Source organism: Equus quagga, unplaced genomic scaffold, assembly GCF_021613505.1.
Source record: "Equus quagga isolate Etosha38 unplaced genomic scaffold, UCLA_HA_Equagga_1.0 220_RagTag, whole genome shotgun sequence".
NCBI classification, from domain to species: Eukaryota; Metazoa; Chordata; class Mammalia; order Perissodactyla; family Equidae; genus Equus; species Equus quagga.
The window spans coordinates 3,209,259-3,232,348 of NW_025799647.1; the positions used below are offsets into that span (position 1 = coordinate 3,209,259).

The window sequence follows — 23,090 nt, forward strand, 5'->3', positions numbered from 1 at the left end:
GGCTTAAATTTTACTTGTATAAAAATTTCACTGATGACTCAGCTCTCTCTTAATCTTTCCCTTCAAAGAAATCTTTCGGCCTCAACTGGCTGAACATTTTGATACCAGGTTATATTCCCTTGATTTGTCAGGTGACTATTTTAGGAGTACATATACTTTAGCATTTGCTCAATAAAGCCCAAGTTACTCGATAAATACTCATTAAACTGAACAAAGACTATAAATGTTGTTTTTGGCAAACAGGTAGGTCATAAGTGTGCCTACGCCCTGAGATAATTGGATAATGCAAAATAATTATAAACCCCAGATACAAAGTGAACCATTATTTAAAAGCTACCCTGCATGTCACATATCTGAGCCGTTTCAAGCAATATTCCAAGAATTTTAAACTACAGAGGAATTAGAGACCTAAAACAAAATAAACAGTTTCAGGCAGGATATCAGGAGGTAATTAATGAAACTGCACTAACAATCCACATTCCTCACATCATGTAGACTATAGAAATTCTTATTCTTGTTCCTTTACCCCACACCTTAAAGCAGTCATGGGAAAATGTTGACTTACATCTTTATTTTTTAGATATATTCACCAGGTATGCGAGTAGCTAATAACAGATACAACAAGTACAATGGTTAGTAGCAGAAATATTTGAGGCTACCATATCTAATTAGGGGTAATAGGTAACATTATTAATTAATGAGGAAGAAAAAGGAAAAGCATCTAGCATCTACAAAGGTGTCAGGCATTATACTAGATCCTTTTACATGCATTATTGTCACTTACTGGCTTGGATAGCCTTGGGCAAGTTAATTAATTGATCTGTCTCAGTTTCTCCATCTTTAAAACGGATATAACAATTGTACCTACCTCATACGGTTGTTTTGAAGGCTAAATGAATTAACGTATACTTAAAACAGCTCCTGACACATAGGAAAGGCTATATATGCGTTAGTTATTATTATTGGCTACTTTTATTATCTCAATTATTAGAAATAACAACCTTGAGAGGTGGGCACTAGCTAATTTAGCAGATGAGAAAACTGAGGTCTGAACAGGTCAATTTGCCTTAATTTCATAGTTAAGAAATTACGGGATTAAAACTCAGGTCTGTCTGACACTACAGAGTTAGTGTTTCCATTATATTATATTGCAACCCAGCATATTTAGATAAAGATAAGACATGGAAACATATGTGCCATGTACAGGAGTATTTCATAAAAATTACAGGAAGAGCTCCTTAAAATGGGATAAAATAGGGGCTGGCCCCAGGGCCTAGTGGTTAAGTTCAGTGCACTCCACTTTGGTGGCCCAGGTCTGGTTCCTGGGTGTGGACCTACAGCACTCAACAGTGGCCATGCTGTGGCAGTGTCCCATTTACAAAATAGAGGAAGACTGGCAACAGATGCTAGCTCAGGGCTAACCTTCCTCAGAAAAAAAAAAGGCATAAACTATAACCCTTATCTGACCATAGAGGAGTGGTATGTTTTATTTAATCTAGTTTTAAATATTTCCAGTATAAGGCTTTCTAGTAGTCTGCCTTCTTATCAATTTCATATTCTTGTTATCTTATTTATACAGAACAATTTTTTTTATTTTTATTTTTTATTTATTTATTTATTTATTTATTTTTTTAAAGATTTTATTTTTTCCTTTTTCTCCCCAAAGCCCCCCGGTACATAGTTGTGTATTCTTCGTTGTGGGTTCCTCTAGTTGTGGCATGTGGGACGCTGCCTCAGCGTGGTCTGACGAGCAGTGCCATGTCCGCGCCCAGGATTCGAACCGACGAAACACTGGGCCGCCTGCAGCGGAGCGCGCGAACTTAACCACTCGGCCACGGGGCCAGCCCCTATACAGAACAATTTTAAGAAGTTTAAAATTCTAGTTCAATATGGTTATTTTTAGCTTTACCATGTATAACAGGTATTTTATTTTAGTCCAAACAATTTTAGAACTATGAAATAAATATTCATAGGGTTCTAGAGTATCAGTATATGACATTTTGCCAGGGAAATAATCAATGTTTTCTAAAGAATATTGATATGTACTTGAAAACAATTATATAATTTAAGTGACCTATGTTAGTGATTAAATTTTCTTTCAAAAACAGAAATCATTAAACATTGTGTTTTTGCTGTGCTTCTGCTATAACGTAGGAGAATTTTTCTGATTGTTAAAATGGCCAATGCTAACTTTTAGGTGAAGCTGTTAAATGTCAGTTCTCACTAATTTTCGCAAGAGTCATGAATTGAGAATCATTAACATATATAGTCAGTAACTCAGGTCAATTACATCTCCTTCCTTTTACTTACACAGTATTCTTGTTTTTGAAGCATAATAATGTAAGGAAAAAATAATTAATGACTGCATAAAATGAAATCCAACTTATAGTACACTGATACCTAAAACTATGAAATACATAAATTTTAACAAATTGATGATAAAATAAATTTTATAAAATGAATATTTTTTCTTTGATTCAATATTTTTGTGAAAAAATTCCTAATAACCTACATGGAAAATATTTGTAGAAAGGCTTAGATAGTAATTTGTTCCAAAGAAATAGAAAGATTATAGGCTACAAACAGAATATGCCTTCTGGAATTCATAATCTTTTCCTAAAAATTCATCCTTTGTGCTAGATTTTGACTATTCTATCCTTTTCAGCATTGGTCATTTTATCAGATGCCTCTTCACTTCCATAAGGAACTACAGAACCCTGTTAAATGAATGTCCCTTATACCAAACTTATAGTTCCCTGAAAATTTTGCTATTCCTTTTGTTTGATTATTTCATAATGAACAATTATACCAGGACACTTTTGTTAGGAGGTGTTGCTAAGAACAACAGTTTGAAAAAAAATTTAAGAGAGATTTTACCTAATGTACAACAAAACCCATCAATTTGATCAATTTTGAAATTTCAAAATTTTATATATCATTTAGAATAAGGGATCTTTCATTTTTATTATGCTATACTGCCTACTGACACAATGGAACAATATATTTTATTAAGGCAGGAAAGTGTTTTCCTTTGTTCCTTCTAAAATTAAAAATTTAAGAAATGAAACCCAGCATTATTTCATACTATTAAAGAACAAAAGGTAAAAACCAATAAAATAAGTCAATAAAAAACGTGAGCAAAGATGACTTATTGTCATCTGACAGACCAAGAGTCAGCAAACTTTTTCTGCAAAGGGTCAGATGGTAAATATTTTAGGCTTTGCAGGCTATATGGTTTTGGTTGCAACTACTCAACTCTGCTCTTGTAGCCATAGGCAACATAAATGAGTAAGTGTGGTTGTGTTCCAATAAAACTTCATTAATGGACACTGAAATTTAAATTTCAAATAATTTTCATGTGAAACCCAATACTACTCATTCTTAGCTTACAAACTATACAAAAAAAGACGATAGACTGGATTTGGCCTACAAGCTGTAGTTTGCTGACTCCTCTGATAGATTATAAGAGTTTCTTGAGGATAGGAACTATGCCTTATTCATTTTCTAACTCCAGCACCCAACATGGCATTGGATACCTATTAAGGGTTAAAAATAAAAAGATTGATGAATGAATGAGTGGATGAAACCTAAGATGTACGCTAGGCTTTTATTTAACTCTCTAATTCATGATCAAAATAATACATTAGTTTACAACCCTTTATTCTGGTGTAGCCTAGTACTCAAAGTGCTAAAAATTATTTTTACCTTATAATTATTAAATAGCTTAATATTTTATAATTTCCCATAACATATAAGCAAACATTTCTTTGTAATTATTTAGCTGTTCTTTTTTAATGAATCTTAATCTTTTAGTCTCTTCTAGAATTTATGCCTAAAGGGCTTTGCACTTTACCTCACTTACACATTCTTGATTATACTTCTACTTTTTAAAAATAATAAAAGATTCTTTTGTAATAATACCTATTTTGGACACACATTATTTTTAAGTGACAATGGGACATGAAGAGATAAATAAAACTTTGTATAGCAATGAGTTCTTATGTTTCACAGAATTTTATAAATACTAGCATTTCACGAATACCAACAGATTATCCAACCTTTATCAGAGCAAAGAAAATGCAATCTAGTCTTTAAAAAAAAGCTTTTTATATCAAAATAAAACACTAAAAAGTTGAAGAGTGTGGATTATTATGCTATTATATGTAAGCTTTGATAGTATCTCATGTTTAGAGGCAGGAGAAGGCCAGTAGGCAGGTGACTATCAGATTAAGCATATTCTAATATACAGGGCTTAAAAATAGACACAAATTCATAATTTAGGAAAATAAATTCTGATTGCCTTATTCCTATAAAATATGTAAACAGGATACACTTTGCTAAACTTGCTCTTCCATTTTTCTTTGATAGACCTGGGAAGAAATCTAAGTCTATTAAACTTCTCATTTTCTCTAGAGTTCATACCCATTGATACTAACTTTAGATTCCTGTATTTCATTTATTCTATTTATCAATTTCCCCCTTCATTTTTTTCTAACACACACATTCCACAAACAATTGTCCCTTGTGTTTATAGATCAAAACTAATTATTGACAATTACTGACTGTAAAAATATTAGTACCTTAAAAGAGAAGTTTTACATTATTTTATCTCTACCATTAATTAATATTATATATATATAAGTCAATAACTTCTGACTCTATTTAAAAATATTTGTAACCCTAAGTTGTAGATAGGTAAATGTGGTCTAGAAATAGTTTCCTCTCTTCTTAGGCACAATTATCTAAGACAAACAGGTTAAAGACAAATAACTACATTATTATAGGCCCAAAATTATATTTCTGGATTCTTAGCTGACATCCCAGTGTTGTATTTTAGACATTATAAGAACTGCAACTATAGAGGAAATGGGAAATTAGTAGAATTATTTGGGGTGGCCTTATATTGCTTTTATGCATATACAGGTTTCAAAGGCTTAACAGTCCTACAGACTTTTGCTGTAGGTAATCATACCATATGTATTTATATAGATATGAAGTAAGGTAAATCTATTAAAGATCAAGAAATTCAGGATCAGATAAGTTACCTGTTTGACATATTTATGTACATTTTAAACTCATTTAAAAAAAACCCACCTGAACACAATTTACCCAGGTAGTAGCTATAGGTATATATGAATATAAGAATATAAGAGCATGTCTAAGGTTTTCAGGTAACTGAAAAAAACTTCAATTAGGAATACAGGACTTCTCAATTTCTGATATAATGAAACATACAAGGCCGTGGAAAGAGAGAGACTCCTGTCAACTAACAGTATCAAAAAGGGGGGAGGATAAATAGATATTAGAATGGTAGAAATTCAAGACCTCTGATTTATATGGGGATGGAAAAGATAAAATACAAAGTGTACTATATCAAAATTAAAAAATAATTTAACAAGGGGCTGGCCCCGTGGCCGAGTGGTTAAGTTCACGCGCTCCGCAGAAGGCGGCCCAGTGTTTCATTGGTTCCAATCCTGGGCATGGACATGGCACTGCTCATCAAACCACGCTGAGGCAGCGTCCCACATGCCACAACTAGAAGTACCCACAACGAAGAATATACAACTATGTACCAGGGGGCTTTGGGGAGAAAAAGGAAAAAAAATAAAATCTTTAAAAAAGATAACAATAATTTAATAAGACTGTGAAGATTTCATGGATATATTTTAAATCCAGTGTAACACTGTTTTTGTCCATTTGGTAGTTACATACAAAAAATACTACCAAATTTGTCCACTTGGTAGTTACGTAGCAACTAATAATAAAAAAAAAAAGTAAGGGGCCAGTCCAGTGGCATAGTGGTTAAGTTCACACACTCTGCTTTAGTGGCCCAGGATTTGCGGGTTTGGATCCCGGGTGCAGACCTACACACTGCTCATCAAGCCACGCTGTGGTGGCATCCCACATAAAAAACAGAGGAAGACTGGCACAGATCTTAGCTCGACAACAATCTTCCTCAAGCAAAAAGAGGAATATTGGCAACAGATGTTAGCTTAGGTCCAAGTTTCCTCACCAAAAAAAAAAAACCCTTATAAGTTAACCCTTACATAGCACTTACTAAAATGCCAGGGTTCTCACTGAATCCTCTCAGACACCCTGGTAGGTAGGTACTTCTGTTTCCCTCATTTTATGGGAAACTGAGGCACAGAGTGGTTTAACGACTAGTCTATAGTCCTCATGCTAGTAAACAGCCGAGCCAGGATTCAAAGGTTTCAATTTTCAACCTAGCATTTTGGTATTAACTTGAAGCTCCACAGAATACAAAATACTTAACTTTGTGATGCAAATTATTTCCCCACAATTAAAAATAATGTTGTTTATTGGTTATGAATGAATTCTATGGTAACATTTTTTCTACTTTTTTGATATAAAAATAAGCAATATGAAAATATCAAATCATCACACAAAAAACAGGGATATATAAACCTGAGGTCATTTACTCTCAAACATCTACCACAACACCCAAACTCCAAAAATCAATGTCTTCACAAGATAAGCATTTCTCTTATAAACAAAACAAAACACAAACACATCTCTACAGGACATGGCTTCCCTACAATTATACTTTTAAAGTTAGTCTCAAAGTTTAAAAGAAATGTAAAAATTGGCCAAAGGACTCAGAAGCTAAATAAATTATGTAAGGATGACTTCTTTTTTAAATAGTTGGAGTTAATTTCTCAATACAACTCTATTGTGACTGCTTTAAAAGCAAAACCAATTTATTTATAAGCCTAATTATAATAATATCCAAAAACCTTCTGTGCTATAAATTTTACATAGAAGAAAGGAAAATATTTTAAAACTTGTTTAAAAATTTGCATTTTCACACAATAGAACAGTGGTTCTCAAAATGTGGAAGTATGGTCTATGGGCCACAGCAACATCTACATCACCTGGGGCCTTGTTAGAGATACAAATTCCTAGGAGCCAGACTTTTGCAGATTTATTGAATCAGTAACTCTGTGGGTGGATCCTGGGAATCTGTTTTAACAAGCCCTCTGTCTGATTGTGGTGCAGGCTAAACTTTGAAAACTACTACTGTATACTAGAGTAAGAAGCACAATAATTATTTAACAGATGCAGAGCAAAAGTATCTTGCTGTTAATAAGATAGTAGTTACAATAGTATACTGATTTGAAAATAGGACATAGTTAACATGAAGCTGAAATTCAGCCAAGAAACATTTTTTTGAGAAGTAAAGGAAACAATGTTACAAGTGGTAATATAAGTTTGCATATGACTCTGAAGTGACACCTCAAGTTTATGGTTTTCTTAAAAAGAAAGACTTTTTCCCCTGTATAATGAACACTGCCTACTCTTCATTCTTTCCCTAATTTTTCTCCTTGTGCAAAGGCTGAAGATGATTCTTGTGGCATGAAGCCTAGATATTAATTCTGCTCTTTGGCTTACTAAATTCTGTACTTAAATTCTCATTTAAAATTATGGAATATATAAATCTTTCTCATCAAAAGTACTATAAAACTGGTATAAATATTCTATTACAGTCATACAACTGTGCTTTGAAACCAATGAGAAGGGTATCTCAAGAAAAGAGAAATCAGAAATGTTTGAATTACATTAACAAAGTAATCAGACCAGATGCCATGGCTAAGAGTCAGAGTTCTGCCATCACTTCCTTTGGTAATATGTCTGAATTTCAGCTGAGACCACAGACCACTGAGCAAATGCAGTATTACATTCTGGACCAGCTAAACCTTCCTCATATTATACCATTTCTAGTTTAAGACCAAAGAAAAAAAGTCAAGAAACATTTTTTTATATAATAATTCTCCCACAGCAACTTTTTCACATTCTTAGAACCACAAATCACTTGCTCTGCCTAGCAAAATTATAAAAATAATATAAAAAAGTAAGAAGGATTAAAAATAATATGAATAGTCTACTCCTTGAATATAAGAAAGGCATATACTATCTCACCTCTGGAGTAACATCTCGTGGTGCAAACCCTGTTCCTCCAGTTGTTAATATCAAATTAAGTTCCTTTTCATCACACCAATCTATCAGGGTTTCCTGAAAGAAAACAATAATATTGTCACAGCAGAAGGACTTGCCTGACTGCTCAAAACATTCAAGTACTCAAATATTTCATATGCAGTAAGGAAACAGAATCTTTTCTACAATTAACAGGAAAATTTTGAAGCACAATTCATGGAACAGCTTCACTGTTGATCAAAACACATTGCAGTTTTGGGTATTTCTTTTATTCATTACAGAAAATGAGGGCGCAAGCACCAAATTCTTGAAAGTAAATGAAACACAGGAAATACCACAAATAAAGAGTTTATCATTAATGTTTATTATGTACTTATATCACATATCTGATGCTCTTTTCAGCCATTCAAAACATATTCAGGTTAAAAACAACCTGAGTACTACCTAGATGTTAATTATATGATCTCACTACTTAATAACTACACCAATCCTGTCAGGTAAATATTCATACTTCAACTTTATATTCAAGGAAACAGACTCATTCATTTTTTCATTAATGGGTTTAAAGAGATCAAGAAACATACCTGCACATGGGCTCACAGACCTGAAGGAGGAGAGCTAGGATTCAAACCAGATCTGTTGGACCTTCAAGATGTTCCCTATATTCTGCCTGTCATTGAGCCAAGATTTTCTGCTAAGTTTCAAGTTGTTTAGGAAAATTTTACATTTTTCAGGATTTATTTTACATAGTTGTCTTATTTCCAGATAAGACAACTGAAGTACAAAAGTGGTTAAATAATTTACTCAAAGTTACCCAGCTAGTTTGTAAAGAAGTAGAACTAGGACTCTGTTCGCTTAATCTATTGTTAATTCTATTCATCCATCCCACATTTTAGCTATTTACTAGAAAGGACTATTAAGCACTCATTTAAATTGTAATCAAAAACTAGCTTTGGTATTATATTGTTTCATTATCTTTTTACAATTCAGATCCAAAATTTAACAATACAAGTATATAATTTAGTTGCTGATAACTAGATGTGATACAGTAGCAGGCTGATAACTAGATGTAAAATACAGTGCCCTCAGTTCTTCAAATTTATCAGTGACACAAAATGAAGGATAATTATTTAGAAGGGCAAATTCAGGATCTAAACATGACTTTTTCCCCTATCTTCTCACATTTTTATTTCATCCTAGTATCACAGGAATGGAGAGCCCAAAGCTCCAAATGAAGGAAATTTTTTTCTGTGCTATAATTAATGAATGACACCAATTTTTTTTTTTTTTTTTTGCTGGGAAAGATGCACTCTGAGCTAACATCTGTTGCCAATCTTCCTCTCTCTTTTTTTTTCAACTCTCCAAAGTCCCAGTACCTAGTTGTATATTGTAGTTGTAGGTCCTTCTAGCTCTTCTATGTGAACTGTCACCACAGTATGGCTAATGACAAATGAGTGGTATGGTTCCATGCCCGGGAACTGAACCTGGGCCGCCAAAGGGGAGCGTGCTAAACTTAACCACTAGGCCATCAGGGCTGGCTCAAACTATTTTTAAAAAGACATAAATTGTATTACAGACAGCTAATCTTCAACAAAGGAGCCAAGAATATACAATGGAGAAAGGAAAGTCTCTTCAATAAATGTGCTGTGAAAACTGGACAGCCACATGCAAAAGAATTAAAGTAGACCATCAGGGCCAGCCCTGTGGCCAAGTGGTTAAGTTCTTGCGCTCCACTTCGGTGGCCCAGGGTTTCGCTGGTTCAGATCCTGGGCGTGGACATGGCACCGCTCATCGGGCCATGACGAGGTGGCGTCCCACATACCACAACTAGAAGGACCCACAACTAAAAATTTACAACTATGTACTGGGGAGAGTTGGGGATAAAAAGCAGAAAAAAAAGAGAAGAAGATTGGCAACAGTTGTTAGCTCAGGTGCCAATCTTTAAAAAACAAAAAAAGAAAGAAGACCATTATCTTTCTCCATACACAAAAATAGACTCAAAATGGATCAAAGAATTTAAGGTAAGACCTGAAACTATAAAACTTCTGGAAGAAAATATAGGCAGTACACTCTTTGACATCAGACTGAAAAGGATGTTTTCGAATACCATGTCTGCTCAGACAAGGGAAACAAAAGAAAAAAGAAACAAGTGGGACTTCATTAGACCAAAGAGCTTCTGGAAGGCAAAGGAAACCAAGATCAAATGAAAAAACAACCCACCAAATGGGAAAAAATATTTGCAAATCATATATCTGACAAGGGGTTAATCTTCATAATATATAAAGAATTCACACAAATGAACTACAAAAAAACAAACAACCTAATCAAAAAGCGAGCAGGGGATATGAACAGATATTTTTCCAAAGAAGATATCCAGGTGGCCAACAGACACATGAAAAGATGTTCAGCATCTCTAATTATCAGGGAAATGCAAATCGAAACTACAATGAGATATCATCTTACGCCTGTTAGAATGGCTATAATCACCAAGACAAAAAACAACAAATGTTGGAGAGGTTGTGCAGAAAAGGGAACCCTCATCCACTGCTGGTGGGAATGCAAACTGCTGCAGCCACCATGGAAAACAGTATGGAGACTTCCCCAAAAATTGAAAATAGAAATACCCTATGACCCAGCTATCACACTATTGGGTATTTATCTTAAAACCTTGAAATCAACAATAGAAAGAAACTTTTGCACCCTATGGTCATTGCAGCATTATTCACAATAGCCAAGACAAAGAACCAATCCAAGTGTCCATCGATTGATGATTGGATAAAGAAGATGTGGTATACACACACACACACACACACAATGGAATACTACTCAGCCATAAAAAAGACAAAACTGTCCCATTGGCAACCACATGGATGGACCTTGAGGGCATTATGTTAAGCAAAATAAGCCAGACAGAGAAAGACAAACACCATATGATTTCACTTATATGTGGAATATAAACAAACTTATGGACAAAGAGAACAATTTAGTGGTTACCAAGAGGAAGAGGGGTGGAGGGTGGGCACAAGGGGTGAAGAGGCACTTACATGGTGTCTGACAAATATTAATGTATAACTGAAATTTTACAATGTTATAAACTATTATGACCACAATAAAAAAAAAAGATATAAATTGTAGACTACTGAGAGCCAGAAAGCTCAAACACACACAAATTAATGAGTATTATAATAAAAGTAATATTGAGGTGGTTTCACAACCAAACTTAAAATTTCCACTCTCTGTGCTTTTATCCATTTAAAAAGTAGGAAAGTGTAAAGACTCATCATTCTAAGTAGTTATTATTATTTCTGATCTATAAAAAAGCATAGTTGATACCACAACTCAGCAATGAGATTAACTGATCTTGTCCTCCCACTAATGGATGCCAGAACACTAGATTTCTTTGTAACATTCCTAAACACACCATCTCAGTACTGGATTGTCTGTGCCACAGCTGTCTCATCTCTGACCACACTCTATTTACATTAGATCTTGACAAAAAGTGATATGAAATCGAAGTTGTATCAAAAAAAATACCTCAAGCAATAAAAAAACTATATATCAAATACAATTTTCAGTATTTTCAAGAGCAAGGGGGCATTCAAACTTTTCAAATTTTAAGATGCTAATAAAGATAGTCAAAATAGTTCCTTTACGTTGAAGAATGCTACTGTTTGGCAATAGGCAATACCTCCTTATAACATAATTCACCTGTTCATTAAGTAAACATTTACTAAGTACCTACACCATGTATTAGGTGTTAAAGAGTTAAAAAAATAAATTAAAGACTGACCCTGACTTCAAAGAGTTCACAGTCAAGTAATGGTTCTCAACTTTGGTTGTACACTGGAATCATCTGTGGGACTTGAAAAAATACTAATGCTTGTGTCCCATCTCTGGGGTGCAGCCTGGGCACTGGGACTTTTAAAAGCTTCATAGGTGATTTTCAAATGCAGCCAAGCAATTGAGAACTATTAATATAAAGAGACAATTTGTTCAATTACCTGAAAGTGAATTTCACAGCTAACTCAACTGGGTTAGCCCACAAAGATGTTATGAGCTTAAAATTAGTTGCACCATAAGAATATTACTTAAATTTTTCTATTCCCAGATTGGATAACTGGTAATACCTACCGTATAGACTTTTTCATTTAAACAATATTTGATATCTTGAGCTCAATTAAGGACTCGTTCAAGTATTTGGGAAGTACTATTTTGTTGTCTAAGTAGTTGCATGATGTGCAACGGTTTTTCATTTGAGCAAAAGTTTTAGTCAGGCTTTTGGACTTTTAAGACAAAACAGCAATCCTATCATTTACTCACTTGGTTTCCAAAACATAAGGATTCTCCCTCAATCACCAATAAAATACAAGTATTCCAGGCACCTAGTAGTCATATATTTACTTAACTCAATTCATTTATTTAACAAGAAAATATCTCAGAGTATACTTTTATTCAGGCATTTCATTAGATAACAGGGATAGAAAGATGAATAAAGCATGGTCCCTTGTCTCAAAGATTCAGTCAGGTAGAGGAGCCTGAATCTATAGTTGTCTAGACCCTTGCTACTAAAACTATGATCTGAAGAATAGCAGCATTTGTATCACCTGGGAGCTTGTTAGAAATACAGAATCTCATGTCCTATGCAAGACCTATTGAATCAGAATCTGCATTTTTAGAAAATGCACTCCCGAAAGTGATATACATGCACATTAAACTAGACTAAATATGCTTTCTACTATGTACTATTCTAGATTTTCTGAGTCTTATTTTTCTACCATGTTAGACCACCTGCAAGCAATTTATCTTACCAGATTTGTTCCTGCACAGGTAAGATCCCTTTGATTCTGAGATACAACTTAATATTTGGCTGCCTCTACCAGGCAGGATACAACTGAGCGCTTTTGCATGAAGCACCTTTATTTATTTATTTATTTTTGGAGGAAGATTAGCCCTCAGCTAACTACTGCCAGTCCTCCTCTTTTTGCTGAGGAAGCCTGGCTCTGAGCTAACATCCGTGCCCATCTTCCTCTAGTTTATACGTGGGACGCCTACCACAGCATGGCTGCCAAGCAGTGCCATGTCCGCACCCGGGATCCGAACCAGCGAACCCCGGGCCGCCAAGAAGCGGAACGTGCGAACTTAACCGCTGCGCCACCCGGCCGGCCCCGCATGAAGCACCTTTATGAAAAATGCCTTTGCATCTATGGCAAAACTGAGGCTGGAAATGTCTATTTTAATGAGTAATTTTCCCTTATGTTGAAGGTATTTCTTTAAAAATTTACTTCCTTGAACTTCCAGGTTAGCACAGTAGAATGAAGTTGTATTGTAGAATTTCCCCCTCTCAACATCTAACAAAAATAAGCAAAAAAGAGTAAAAACTAGAGGAAAAAATCTCCATGAGCAACAATCAAATAAGAAAAATATATAGCTTCATGTCATAAATCTCCAAAGTTGGGTGGTCAAAGACAGAAATGAAACATCTTTGAGAAGCATAATGCAGCATGGTGAGGCTCCTAATGCTGCTTTTGCTCCCAAAGAAGTCATACTGATGAATTATCAAAATCCTAAAAAATCTCACTAATACCTTCAATTCTAGAGAGATACAAACTGAAAGAGACTTCTCATCTTTTTCATCTTGTAAGCAGCTGCTGTGAGAAAGAGATGAAACAAGTGGCTGACTCTGTGATCAAGATGAAGGTTACAAGAACAAATGCATACTGAATTGGGGAACTAATCTGAAACCTAGTGATACCTCCACATAATAATGAGTGAACTGCTTATCTAGATAGAAAGACTCTAATATTGGATATTTAATAAAATCTTAAGGGACAAAGCCAAGCATTCCAACAAAGATTATATATTGTCTTTGGTTTCTTCCTTCCTCCATTTTTCTCTGTGCAAGTCTGTCCAGATCTGATAGTCTGGGTTTACTTTATCTTTCTTTCTCTATCTCTGCAATGATTTGTGAAATAAGCTCAGTTTGAGGACTGGATATTATTCAATCAGGTGTTTGTTTTTAATAACCATATAATGAACAGAAATCTGAAGGTAAGGAGAGAGTAGATAAAAGGAAATATAGCAGTGCTTATATCCTTATCCTTCATGGCAGGGATTCAACCAATCCTGTCTGAGCTTTAAGATAGTTAAAAATATTACTGTAACCTATTAATGATTTTCCTATTTTTTTAACTTTAGAGATATCTCTGTTTACCACATAAAATGCCTTATAATAAGCTTTTTTGTTCACTTTCTTTTTCTTCTGTTTAAATGAAATAAAATGCTATTCTGTGCTGGCTTTCGAGAATTATCCTAATTTTGTTTAGCTGTCTTTCACTCAAGCATCCATTCATTTTTCTATCTATAATATAGGCAAAGAAAGTTGTTGGAATGCTTTACAACTAATCTTAATAATGGTTATTCCTGGGCAATTAGATTTGTAGTGTATTTTATTTTTTACTTCCTTTTTATTTTTTTTCGATTTTTGGAATTATTTATAATTTGCATGTATTAAAAAATAAAGAGATTTTAAAAACTGAATTTTCTGGTATTTGTTCTTCATTCTGATAAGCCAATACCATGCTGTCTCATTTTCAGCAAGCTCAGAAACAAATTTTGTACTCAACAACTAAGCATATACTGCTGTGGTAGATTAAATATGGCCACATATACTTTATAAATTCTCCTGTCAAAGGGTGGAGTCTATTTCTACAACCTTTGCATCTGGGTTGGACTTGTGACTTTGAATAATCGAATGGGGCAAGAGTCAGCGCGTGTGAGCTCTGAAGCCTAGGTAATTAAAAGGCCTCACAGCTTTCCCCCTTCACTCTTGGTAAACTTCTATTATCATGCAAGGAAGCCTAGGCTGAATCATGGAAAGATGAGAGTACGTGTGGAGAGACAGGTCTAGCAGAACAGACAGCATGAAGGCCCCAGACATCTGAGTGAGGCTACTGTAGATTCTCCAGCCCTGGCTGAGCTGACAAATTGTTTCAGCCACATAAGTAACCCCACGTAAGACCAGAAGAAGATACACCTCGCTGAGCCCAGAAAACCCACGCATTTGTGAGAAATGATAAATTGTTGTTGTTTTAAGCTGCTGCTTTGTGGTGGTTTTCAATGCAACAATACAGTACAGATATAACTACTTTCATAGTTAGCATCTATGCATTCTCTTCTTTTTCTAGCTTTATTTCCAATTTATATTTTATTAGTTATAAGTTTACACATCCTTTATAATAAACTTCAAAACAGCTTTGAAAGCAAACAATGCGAGTTACATTTCAATAAATTGGCATACAGTTGAAGGAACATGATTATATTATTTAATCATTCAGTTTAAGAAACATTCCAGTGCCTAGTATGTGCTAGGAAAATGTGGGAATGAAAAAAAATCATGGCAAATGTCCTTGATGTCAAAAGCTCAGAGGCATGAACAAAGTAACGTGGTGTATCAGTATATCATGTTTAGTGCTATGAAAGAGATATGCCCAGATAAGAACTGTTTTAGAGATATTATATGTATTTATGAATATATAACATTTTCTTGACCTTGGCCAGAATGAAAACCATCAATAAAGAGATTTTTAACAATATTTTTCTCTTGCCCAGAGTAAAGAATCGGATAAAGAGAGAAATAGGACACTAATAGAGCTAAGAGGAAGTAAGTTCTCCGCATCCATTTGGAGTCTCATACTCATCTATTATAATACATTTTTTCTTTTCTCTACATTTATTGATGGAAACATGAATCACTGAATTAAGAGGACCTCACCAATATAAAACCATTTGAGAAATGTCACATTTTTGTTTAGTCTATTAAAAAATTCTGATATAACCACCTAACAAATTACTATCTATACTTAATGCGACCGAGTTTTAGGGTCATCTCAGTCAAGTCTCCTCTGATTCCTCCAGGCAATTTGTTCCCTGTGCGTTCCCGGTCATTCTTTCGGAATAGCACTTTGCACATTTTACTGAAATTTACTTGTTTACATGTCTCTTCCTAAGAATGGTCTCCAAAATTTTGATCATGCATCACTATCAGTAAAACAATTTCTGAATGTTATCATCATATACCACTGGACTAAAACATTTACCATATCACAGAAATAGAAATTCTAAAAGATGAGATAAAGATACAATATTTAAAATAATTTTTCATTTTATTTTACTAATTAACTGTGCAAAAATGTTCTTCTCACTAATTGTTTTATAAGAGCAAAGTGCTTGAATATGTATTATTTTAGAAAATCTTGGTTTGATACTTTGTGATATAGTAATTAAAAAGTAAAAGACAGTTTGGAAGGATAAATAGACTAAAGTGGAAGTATAATATTAGCTATACTTAATAAATTACTAAACATTAATTTCCAATTTCATCTACCTATATGCAAATGACTTTTTGAAAGGGGGCAAGTCAATTTCCATCTTTCATGATATTAATTAGTTGCTCTTAAAAAATAATTGTGGGGCCGGCCCAGTGGTGAAGCAGTCAAGTTCGAGCGCTCCACTTCAGCTGGCCATGGTTTGCCGGTTTGGATCCCGGGCCCAGAGCTATGCACTACTTACCAAGCCATGCTGTGGCAGGCAACCCACATACAAAATAGAGGAAGATGGGCATGGATGTTAGCTCAGGGCCAATCTTCCTCAGCAAAAAAGAGGAGGATTGGCAGCAGATGTTAACTCAGAGCAAACCTTCCTCAAAAGAAAGAAATAATTGGGAGGCCAGCCTGGTGGCGCAGTGGTTAAGTTTTCACATTCCACTGCAGCAGCTGGGGGTTTGCTGGTTTGGGTCCCGGGTGCAGACCTACACATCACTTATCAAGCCATGCTGTGGCAGGTGAACCACATATAAAATAGATGAAGATAGGCACAGATGTTAGCTCTTTGGTGAGGAAGATTGGCAGTATATATTAGCTCAGGGCTAATCCTCCTCAGAAAAAAAAAAAAAAAGAAAAATATAATTGGAAGATGTTACTTTTTAAATATTTTTAACAAATGAAAACCCAGTAAAATTCTTTAAATGGAGGATTTTAAAATGGGTTAGAATTTTGTTTCCTAGTTTTAAGTGTGCAGTTATTAGTTTTTATAAATGACACAAATATCATTTCCACTAACAAAATAACATAATCAAAACAATTTTAAGTATCCAAGAATCTAAAGCATGCTTTTATATTTTAGGAAAATTTTCCTAAGATTTTCTTTCATGTCTTTTTTCCAAGTTGTCTCCCGAATTAATTTAATTTTTCACATTTTTCTAGGCAGATTCTCCCATTTCTTGTCCATTAGTCTCATCTTACCTGTATTCATGTATTATTGGGACCAGAAATCTCTCTCTTGTCCTTTTTGGCTTTGTCAATCTATTCTAAATCACTCTAAAATTAGCATCCTAAAAATAAATTTCCTTAAAACTTTTAAAAAATAACTTTTCTCCACTGGAGAAAATACCAACACATTTTCTAAATATTTGTTAATGTAATTAAGGCTTTCACTAAGTTATTCAAAAAGTAGGTACAAACAACAGCAGTCATCTACTAGACTAAAGCACATAGCAAGTGATTACTTAAATGAGAGGTATAAGAGTTCTTGAGATATTTGGGGGGTTGTAGAGACACAAGGTAAGCAGTGTCTTTATCTGAGGAGTACTCATGTACTATTTTTCATACATTCATATTTTCCATTTGTATATAATAAACAGTATATACATTTATAACATATATTTTTTAAAGTATATATGTGCGTTGTATAACTCAGGTGTTCTTCCAGCCAGTAAGCCTGCAGGCTTTAGCTGCCAGGTAGGCCAGACTGGGGCCTACTCTCAGGCTAAAAGTTATAAAAATGGCATACTCAACAAACGCCCTCTTTCAAATGTCTGAATCTGCTTGCTTTTGGTCAGTCTCAGTGCTTTCAGAGAGTTATGTTTTTGTTTGGTCCAGAGTTTGTTATTTGTGATAATGTGTAGGAAAATCTCATAGGAGCTATCGAGCTATACTGGAATAGAGTTTCCCCTCAAAGCAGTTTAAACACCTATTATTTTATTTAACAATAAAACTTAATACCACCTCTGAGTGGTAATGAGTAATGAGTCTGGCATTTTAGGCCATTCTACTCACTGCTGTAGAACAGGCAATACAAAAAGAAAGTGGCTATGTGAAAGAAGTTTGATTAAATTATCATCTGTTATATAATTATAAACTAGCTTCTAGAAATGACAAGTGGTGAAAAAAATAAACGTTCTGTATTTTAACCTGATCTTATTTTTTGTTCCACTTTTAATTTTTTGGCCCCAAATGAGAATAGGTTTAGTGCTTTTAATGATTCTAAAAATACATGCTTATTAAAAGACAAAAATAATTCAATCAACACAAAAAAAGTATAAAAAATTGAAAAACCACCAAATATTTACCAGAGATAACCCATTTTAAGCTTTTGTTAATCATCCTTCCATACAAATTTCCACACATAAATAAATACACACACATGCACACAAACACATGGGTATTTTCAACTTGCCTTTTCAACTTGGCAATATGTCATGAATAAATTGACTACAATAACTTTTAAGTCTACCTAATAGTCTGTATATTTTAATTTAAAAACCGTACTGATAAATATTTCTGATATTATTATTAAACATTTAAACTTTTAGTTTTTCACATCTATAAACAACACTGTTTACTTTATAAATTTTTAACTTTGAGGCACTGGAGCAGAGGTAATGAGAAAGGGAACAGGCTTGTGGGCAAGACAGACCTGGGTGCCCATTCCAGTTTAAGTTGACTTACTAGCTTTGCGTCCATAGGCAAGTTACTGAAACTCTCTAAACTTGGACCACTGTTAGGAGGAATAAAGTAAAACAAGAATGAAAAACATCTGGGTACATAATAGGAACTTAAAAAATAAGTGCCTGTTTGCACGTGCACACAAGACATACACATTACAAAACTATTAAGAAAGCAAAGATACTTGGTCGAATCATATTATTTATTATTTCTCTGTATATATCATAATTTGGTGTGAAAATACATCTTCATATTGAAATTATGTAATTAGTAGGAAATAGAAGAATTTCTGTCATAGTTATAGCACCTTCTCTCAAATGTCAATGATATACCTCTGACAAAGTTTCAAATATGATGCGGCTTTTCCTTTGAACATTTTATTCCAGGCTGAATATAGCTAGACAAATAATTGGACATGGATAACATATATTATGTAATTAATTTAATTCTACTTAAAAATCTCCTTAACAAAAACCATATGGAAACAGTTTTATTCACTGATATTTAGCCCTATGTGGAATATAAAAGGTCTTATTTTCAATAACTTTCATAGTAATAACTGTCCCTATGGTTTAGTTTTCCATTAGAATAGCAGTGGTAAAAAATCTTTAAGATGTTACAATATAATTTATATGTCTGTTGGTAAAGAATAGCAGAGGAAATTCATTTTAGTAAGGTTAAAGAAAGTATACTATTCTGATGGAATTTCAGCCAAAACTTCTGTGTGAGATATTATGTAATTATTAGTAAGAGAAACAATAGAACATTTGATCTATCTATAGGCTGCAAAAAATAGCAGAAAGACAGGTAGGCTTAAGCTATCTTTTCAAAGAGAGCCAAGAACTGTTCCCTTTACCAGATCAAACTGTTCTGATGTAGAAAGGAAAATTACCTACTCCACATTATACAACAGTAATGCTAAGTTCTGGTGTAAAAAAAAAGGACTAAATTCTCAGAAATATAGTAGAGAGAAAACCTACAGGAATTTGAAATTTCTTATACTTGAAATATATGTATTTTTCCATCATTCCTCTGGGGTGCTCTTACTCTGAGGAGAAAACATATGAAAAGGGGCTCTCAATTAAGTAAACAAAACCAGAAAAGAAAACAAGAGAGATGAAAATCATCAACAGTGAAAAAAACAGACAACAGCATTAAATTATTTGATTGGGGGAGTGATAAATTTCCAGTTACAGGACTTTACCTGTGTACCTTAAAGACCCCCAACACTCATTAGTCCCCCAAAATATGATCCTTCTTTTGAATTCCTTAACTCAGGAATTCGCACGATCTTCCATGAAGCTGTCTAAGCTAAAAATAACCTGAAATAATCTTTATTACTATTCCTCACTTCTTAAGTCTACTTGGATTATATCATATAGCTGTTATTTACTGTGTGTTTATTATGTACAGGTACTATGTTAACTACTTTACAAACATTTAATCCTCACAACAACAGTAGGAAGATTTTTTACTATCTGTATTTTTAGGAAAACACAGAATGGTTAAGATATGTACAAGGTCACAATCCAATTAAGGTGCAGAGCCTTGTTTTATTAACCACTGTGATGTACCTATACTGTTGCCACTGATGTGAGCCTTGTCCTTATCATCGTTCATTTAGATTGGTATAAAGCAGCTTAAGTGTTCTGCCCCTCTGCCTCCTTCCAATTCATTTTGATAAGGATATGCAGGCCCTCTGAAATAAACCTCAAAATGTCTTTGCTTCAAAATCTTTAGACACTTCCCTTCCTAACACATACAAATCATTTACAGTGTGACTCCAAGCTAATTTTCCAGTCTCATCTCCTGCAATGATTTTTAATAATCTCTTGACTTTAGCAAAACTTGCACTTCTCGAAAACACTGTTTATTCATATTTAGTGTCTTTGTTCACATTTGCTTCTCTTTAGAAGCCCTTCCCATATTTTCCACGAAAGATTCCTTGGCTTTCTAGCCAGTGTTAGTCACTGTCTCCTCTGTGCTTTAAAAAAATTTTATATATATATTCAATATAGAAATTACATTTAAAAATAACATAAGATTGTCTCTTGCACTAGACATTGAACATCTTCAGGATCATCCATTTAATCAACAAATATTTATTCACAAACTATAACTGAAAAGACTGACAAGCTGACTTACCTCAAAATTAAGAATTTCTGTTTAAGACACTTTTAAGAGAACTTTAAAAAGGGAAGAAACAGACTGGGAGAATAAATGTGCAACACATGTATCAAACAAAGAACTCATATCCAGAATATATAAGGAATACCTACTAATAAATAAGAAAAAGATAGTTAACCTAATTTTTAAAAAGTGGAAGACATGAACAGTCAGTTCACAAAAGAGGATAACCAAATGGCCAATAAATATGTGAAAAGATGCTCAATATCATTAGTCATCAGGAAAATATAAATTAAAAACATATTTTGGTATCACTTATTTTCTGAAATCATTAAAATGAAAAAAGACAGATAATACTAACTGTTAGAACGTGAAGCAAAGTGGAGTTCTTGTAAGATGCTGAAGAAAGTATAAATTCGTACATCTACTTGGGAAAACTATTTGCAGAATCTAGTAAAATTATTCACTTGCATACTCTATGACCCAGTATTTCTAGGTCATATCTATCCTAGTAGTCGGATGGCTAATGGGTATACATACATATGTTCACTAAAAGACACGTTCAAGATTATTGCAGCATTATTCTTAATAGCCCCAAACCAGAAACAATCCAAGTGTCTTTCAACAAAAGAATGGATAACTAAATTGTACACTTAATAAAACACAGCAATGATCCACTGATAACAGGTTCAAAACAGGCAAAAATAATCCACGGTGCTAGAAATCAGGATAGTAATTACCTTTGCAGGGAAGGGAAGGTGTAGTGATTGGGAGGGGGCACAGGGAGATTTCTGAGATGCTGGGGATACTTTATTTCTTTATCTGAGTGGCAATTACACAAATACGTCCACTTTGTGATAATTTATCAAGCTATACTTAGGGTTTGTGTACTTTTCTGTATGTAGAATGCATGCAGATATTGTACTTCAACAAAAAGGTTATTTTAGGAAAAAGAACCCAAACAAAAGCTGTGAAACTGGATGAGATAACAAAGGAAGTTTAAATATACAGCAAGAACCAATGTTAAATAAATTGTAATTAAAAAAATAAATGGGTGAATGAGAGATTTAAGGAAATTTAGGAACAGCATTTCAGTTAATAGAAGGGGTATCAGAAAGTAACACATTGAAGTAAATGGTTCCTAAGTGGGTTTGCAGTATTCATGCAGAAAGACTGGGTGAATGATGCTTTATTTCTAGAGTGCTACCAACTCTCACTATCATAAAAGAACTCAAGACTCTGGGTTTGAATCTGGTTCCACTATTTGCTGTGTAACCTTGGGCAAATCACTTAAACTTCCTTTGTCTCATTTTTCTCATTTATGAACAGGGAAAATATTAAGACTTAACTCACATGTTTGTTACAAAGATTAAAATGAGTACTTTTTTCAATCCATGATGAACCAAAGACCATAGTGTTTTGTTTTGCTTTGTTTTGTTTTTGTGATGAAGACTGGCCCTGAGCTAACATCTGTTGCCAATCTTCCTCATTTTGCTCGTGGAAGACTGTTGCTGAGCTAACATCTGTGCCAATCTTCCTCAATTTTACGTGGGATGCCACCACAGCATGGCTTGACAAATGGTGCTAGGTCCACACCTGGGATCTGAACCTACAAACCCATGCTGCCAAAGCTGAGCGCACAAACTCAACCACTAAACCACGGCCCCTAAATGAGTATTTTTAAAGCAATTACAATGCTTGATAGACTGAACATTACACAAAGAAACAAACCAGAATCCTGGCAAAAGGATTTTACTTTGTGATTTCATTTTACTAAAGCTTACTTAAGACAATCAACTGAAAAACTACTAGATATAATAACTGTTTATTTCATAAAAAGTAGTTAAAAGAAAAAGATTTACACACAAAACAAATAGCTTTTCTATACTCAAGCAGTAATCAGTTAAAAAATATAATACAGAAGCTCTGCTTTTGGGTAGAATGTAATAGATCATAGCAGGTTAATACTTCCACTATAACGAGTAGACAAAATCAGGTAAATTACAAAAATCCATTTTTAAAAATTAAAACATCAGAGAGGTACAGAAGCAATAAATTACACAAAATAAAATTACAGAGATGGGGAAACTTTTCTGAATTAAACTGATGATCTCTAGTCTTTCCTACCCACCTACCTATCCCCACTGCGGTTATTTGCTGATTTTGGTCACAGGGCTGACCATCAGCTTTTCCAGGCCAAGAATCTCTGCTGGGAGGAAAAGAACCCAG

At 34.0% G+C, this 23,090-nt stretch overlaps 1 protein-coding gene across 4 annotated transcripts in view; it reads right to left on the reverse strand.

The window, feature by feature from the left end:
• Positions 1-23,090, reverse strand: part of LOC124233758 (gephyrin) — a 574,265-nt gene that overhangs the window by 304,210 nt on the left and 246,965 nt on the right. For all 4 annotated transcript variants that reach the window (XM_046650942.1, XM_046650941.1, XM_046650940.1 and 1 more), the window contains exon 4: positions 7,939-8,031. In XM_046650942.1, the coding sequence (XP_046506898.1) occupies positions 7,939-8,031 (93 nt within the window). The remainder of the gene's footprint in view (positions 1-7,938; positions 8,032-23,090) is intronic.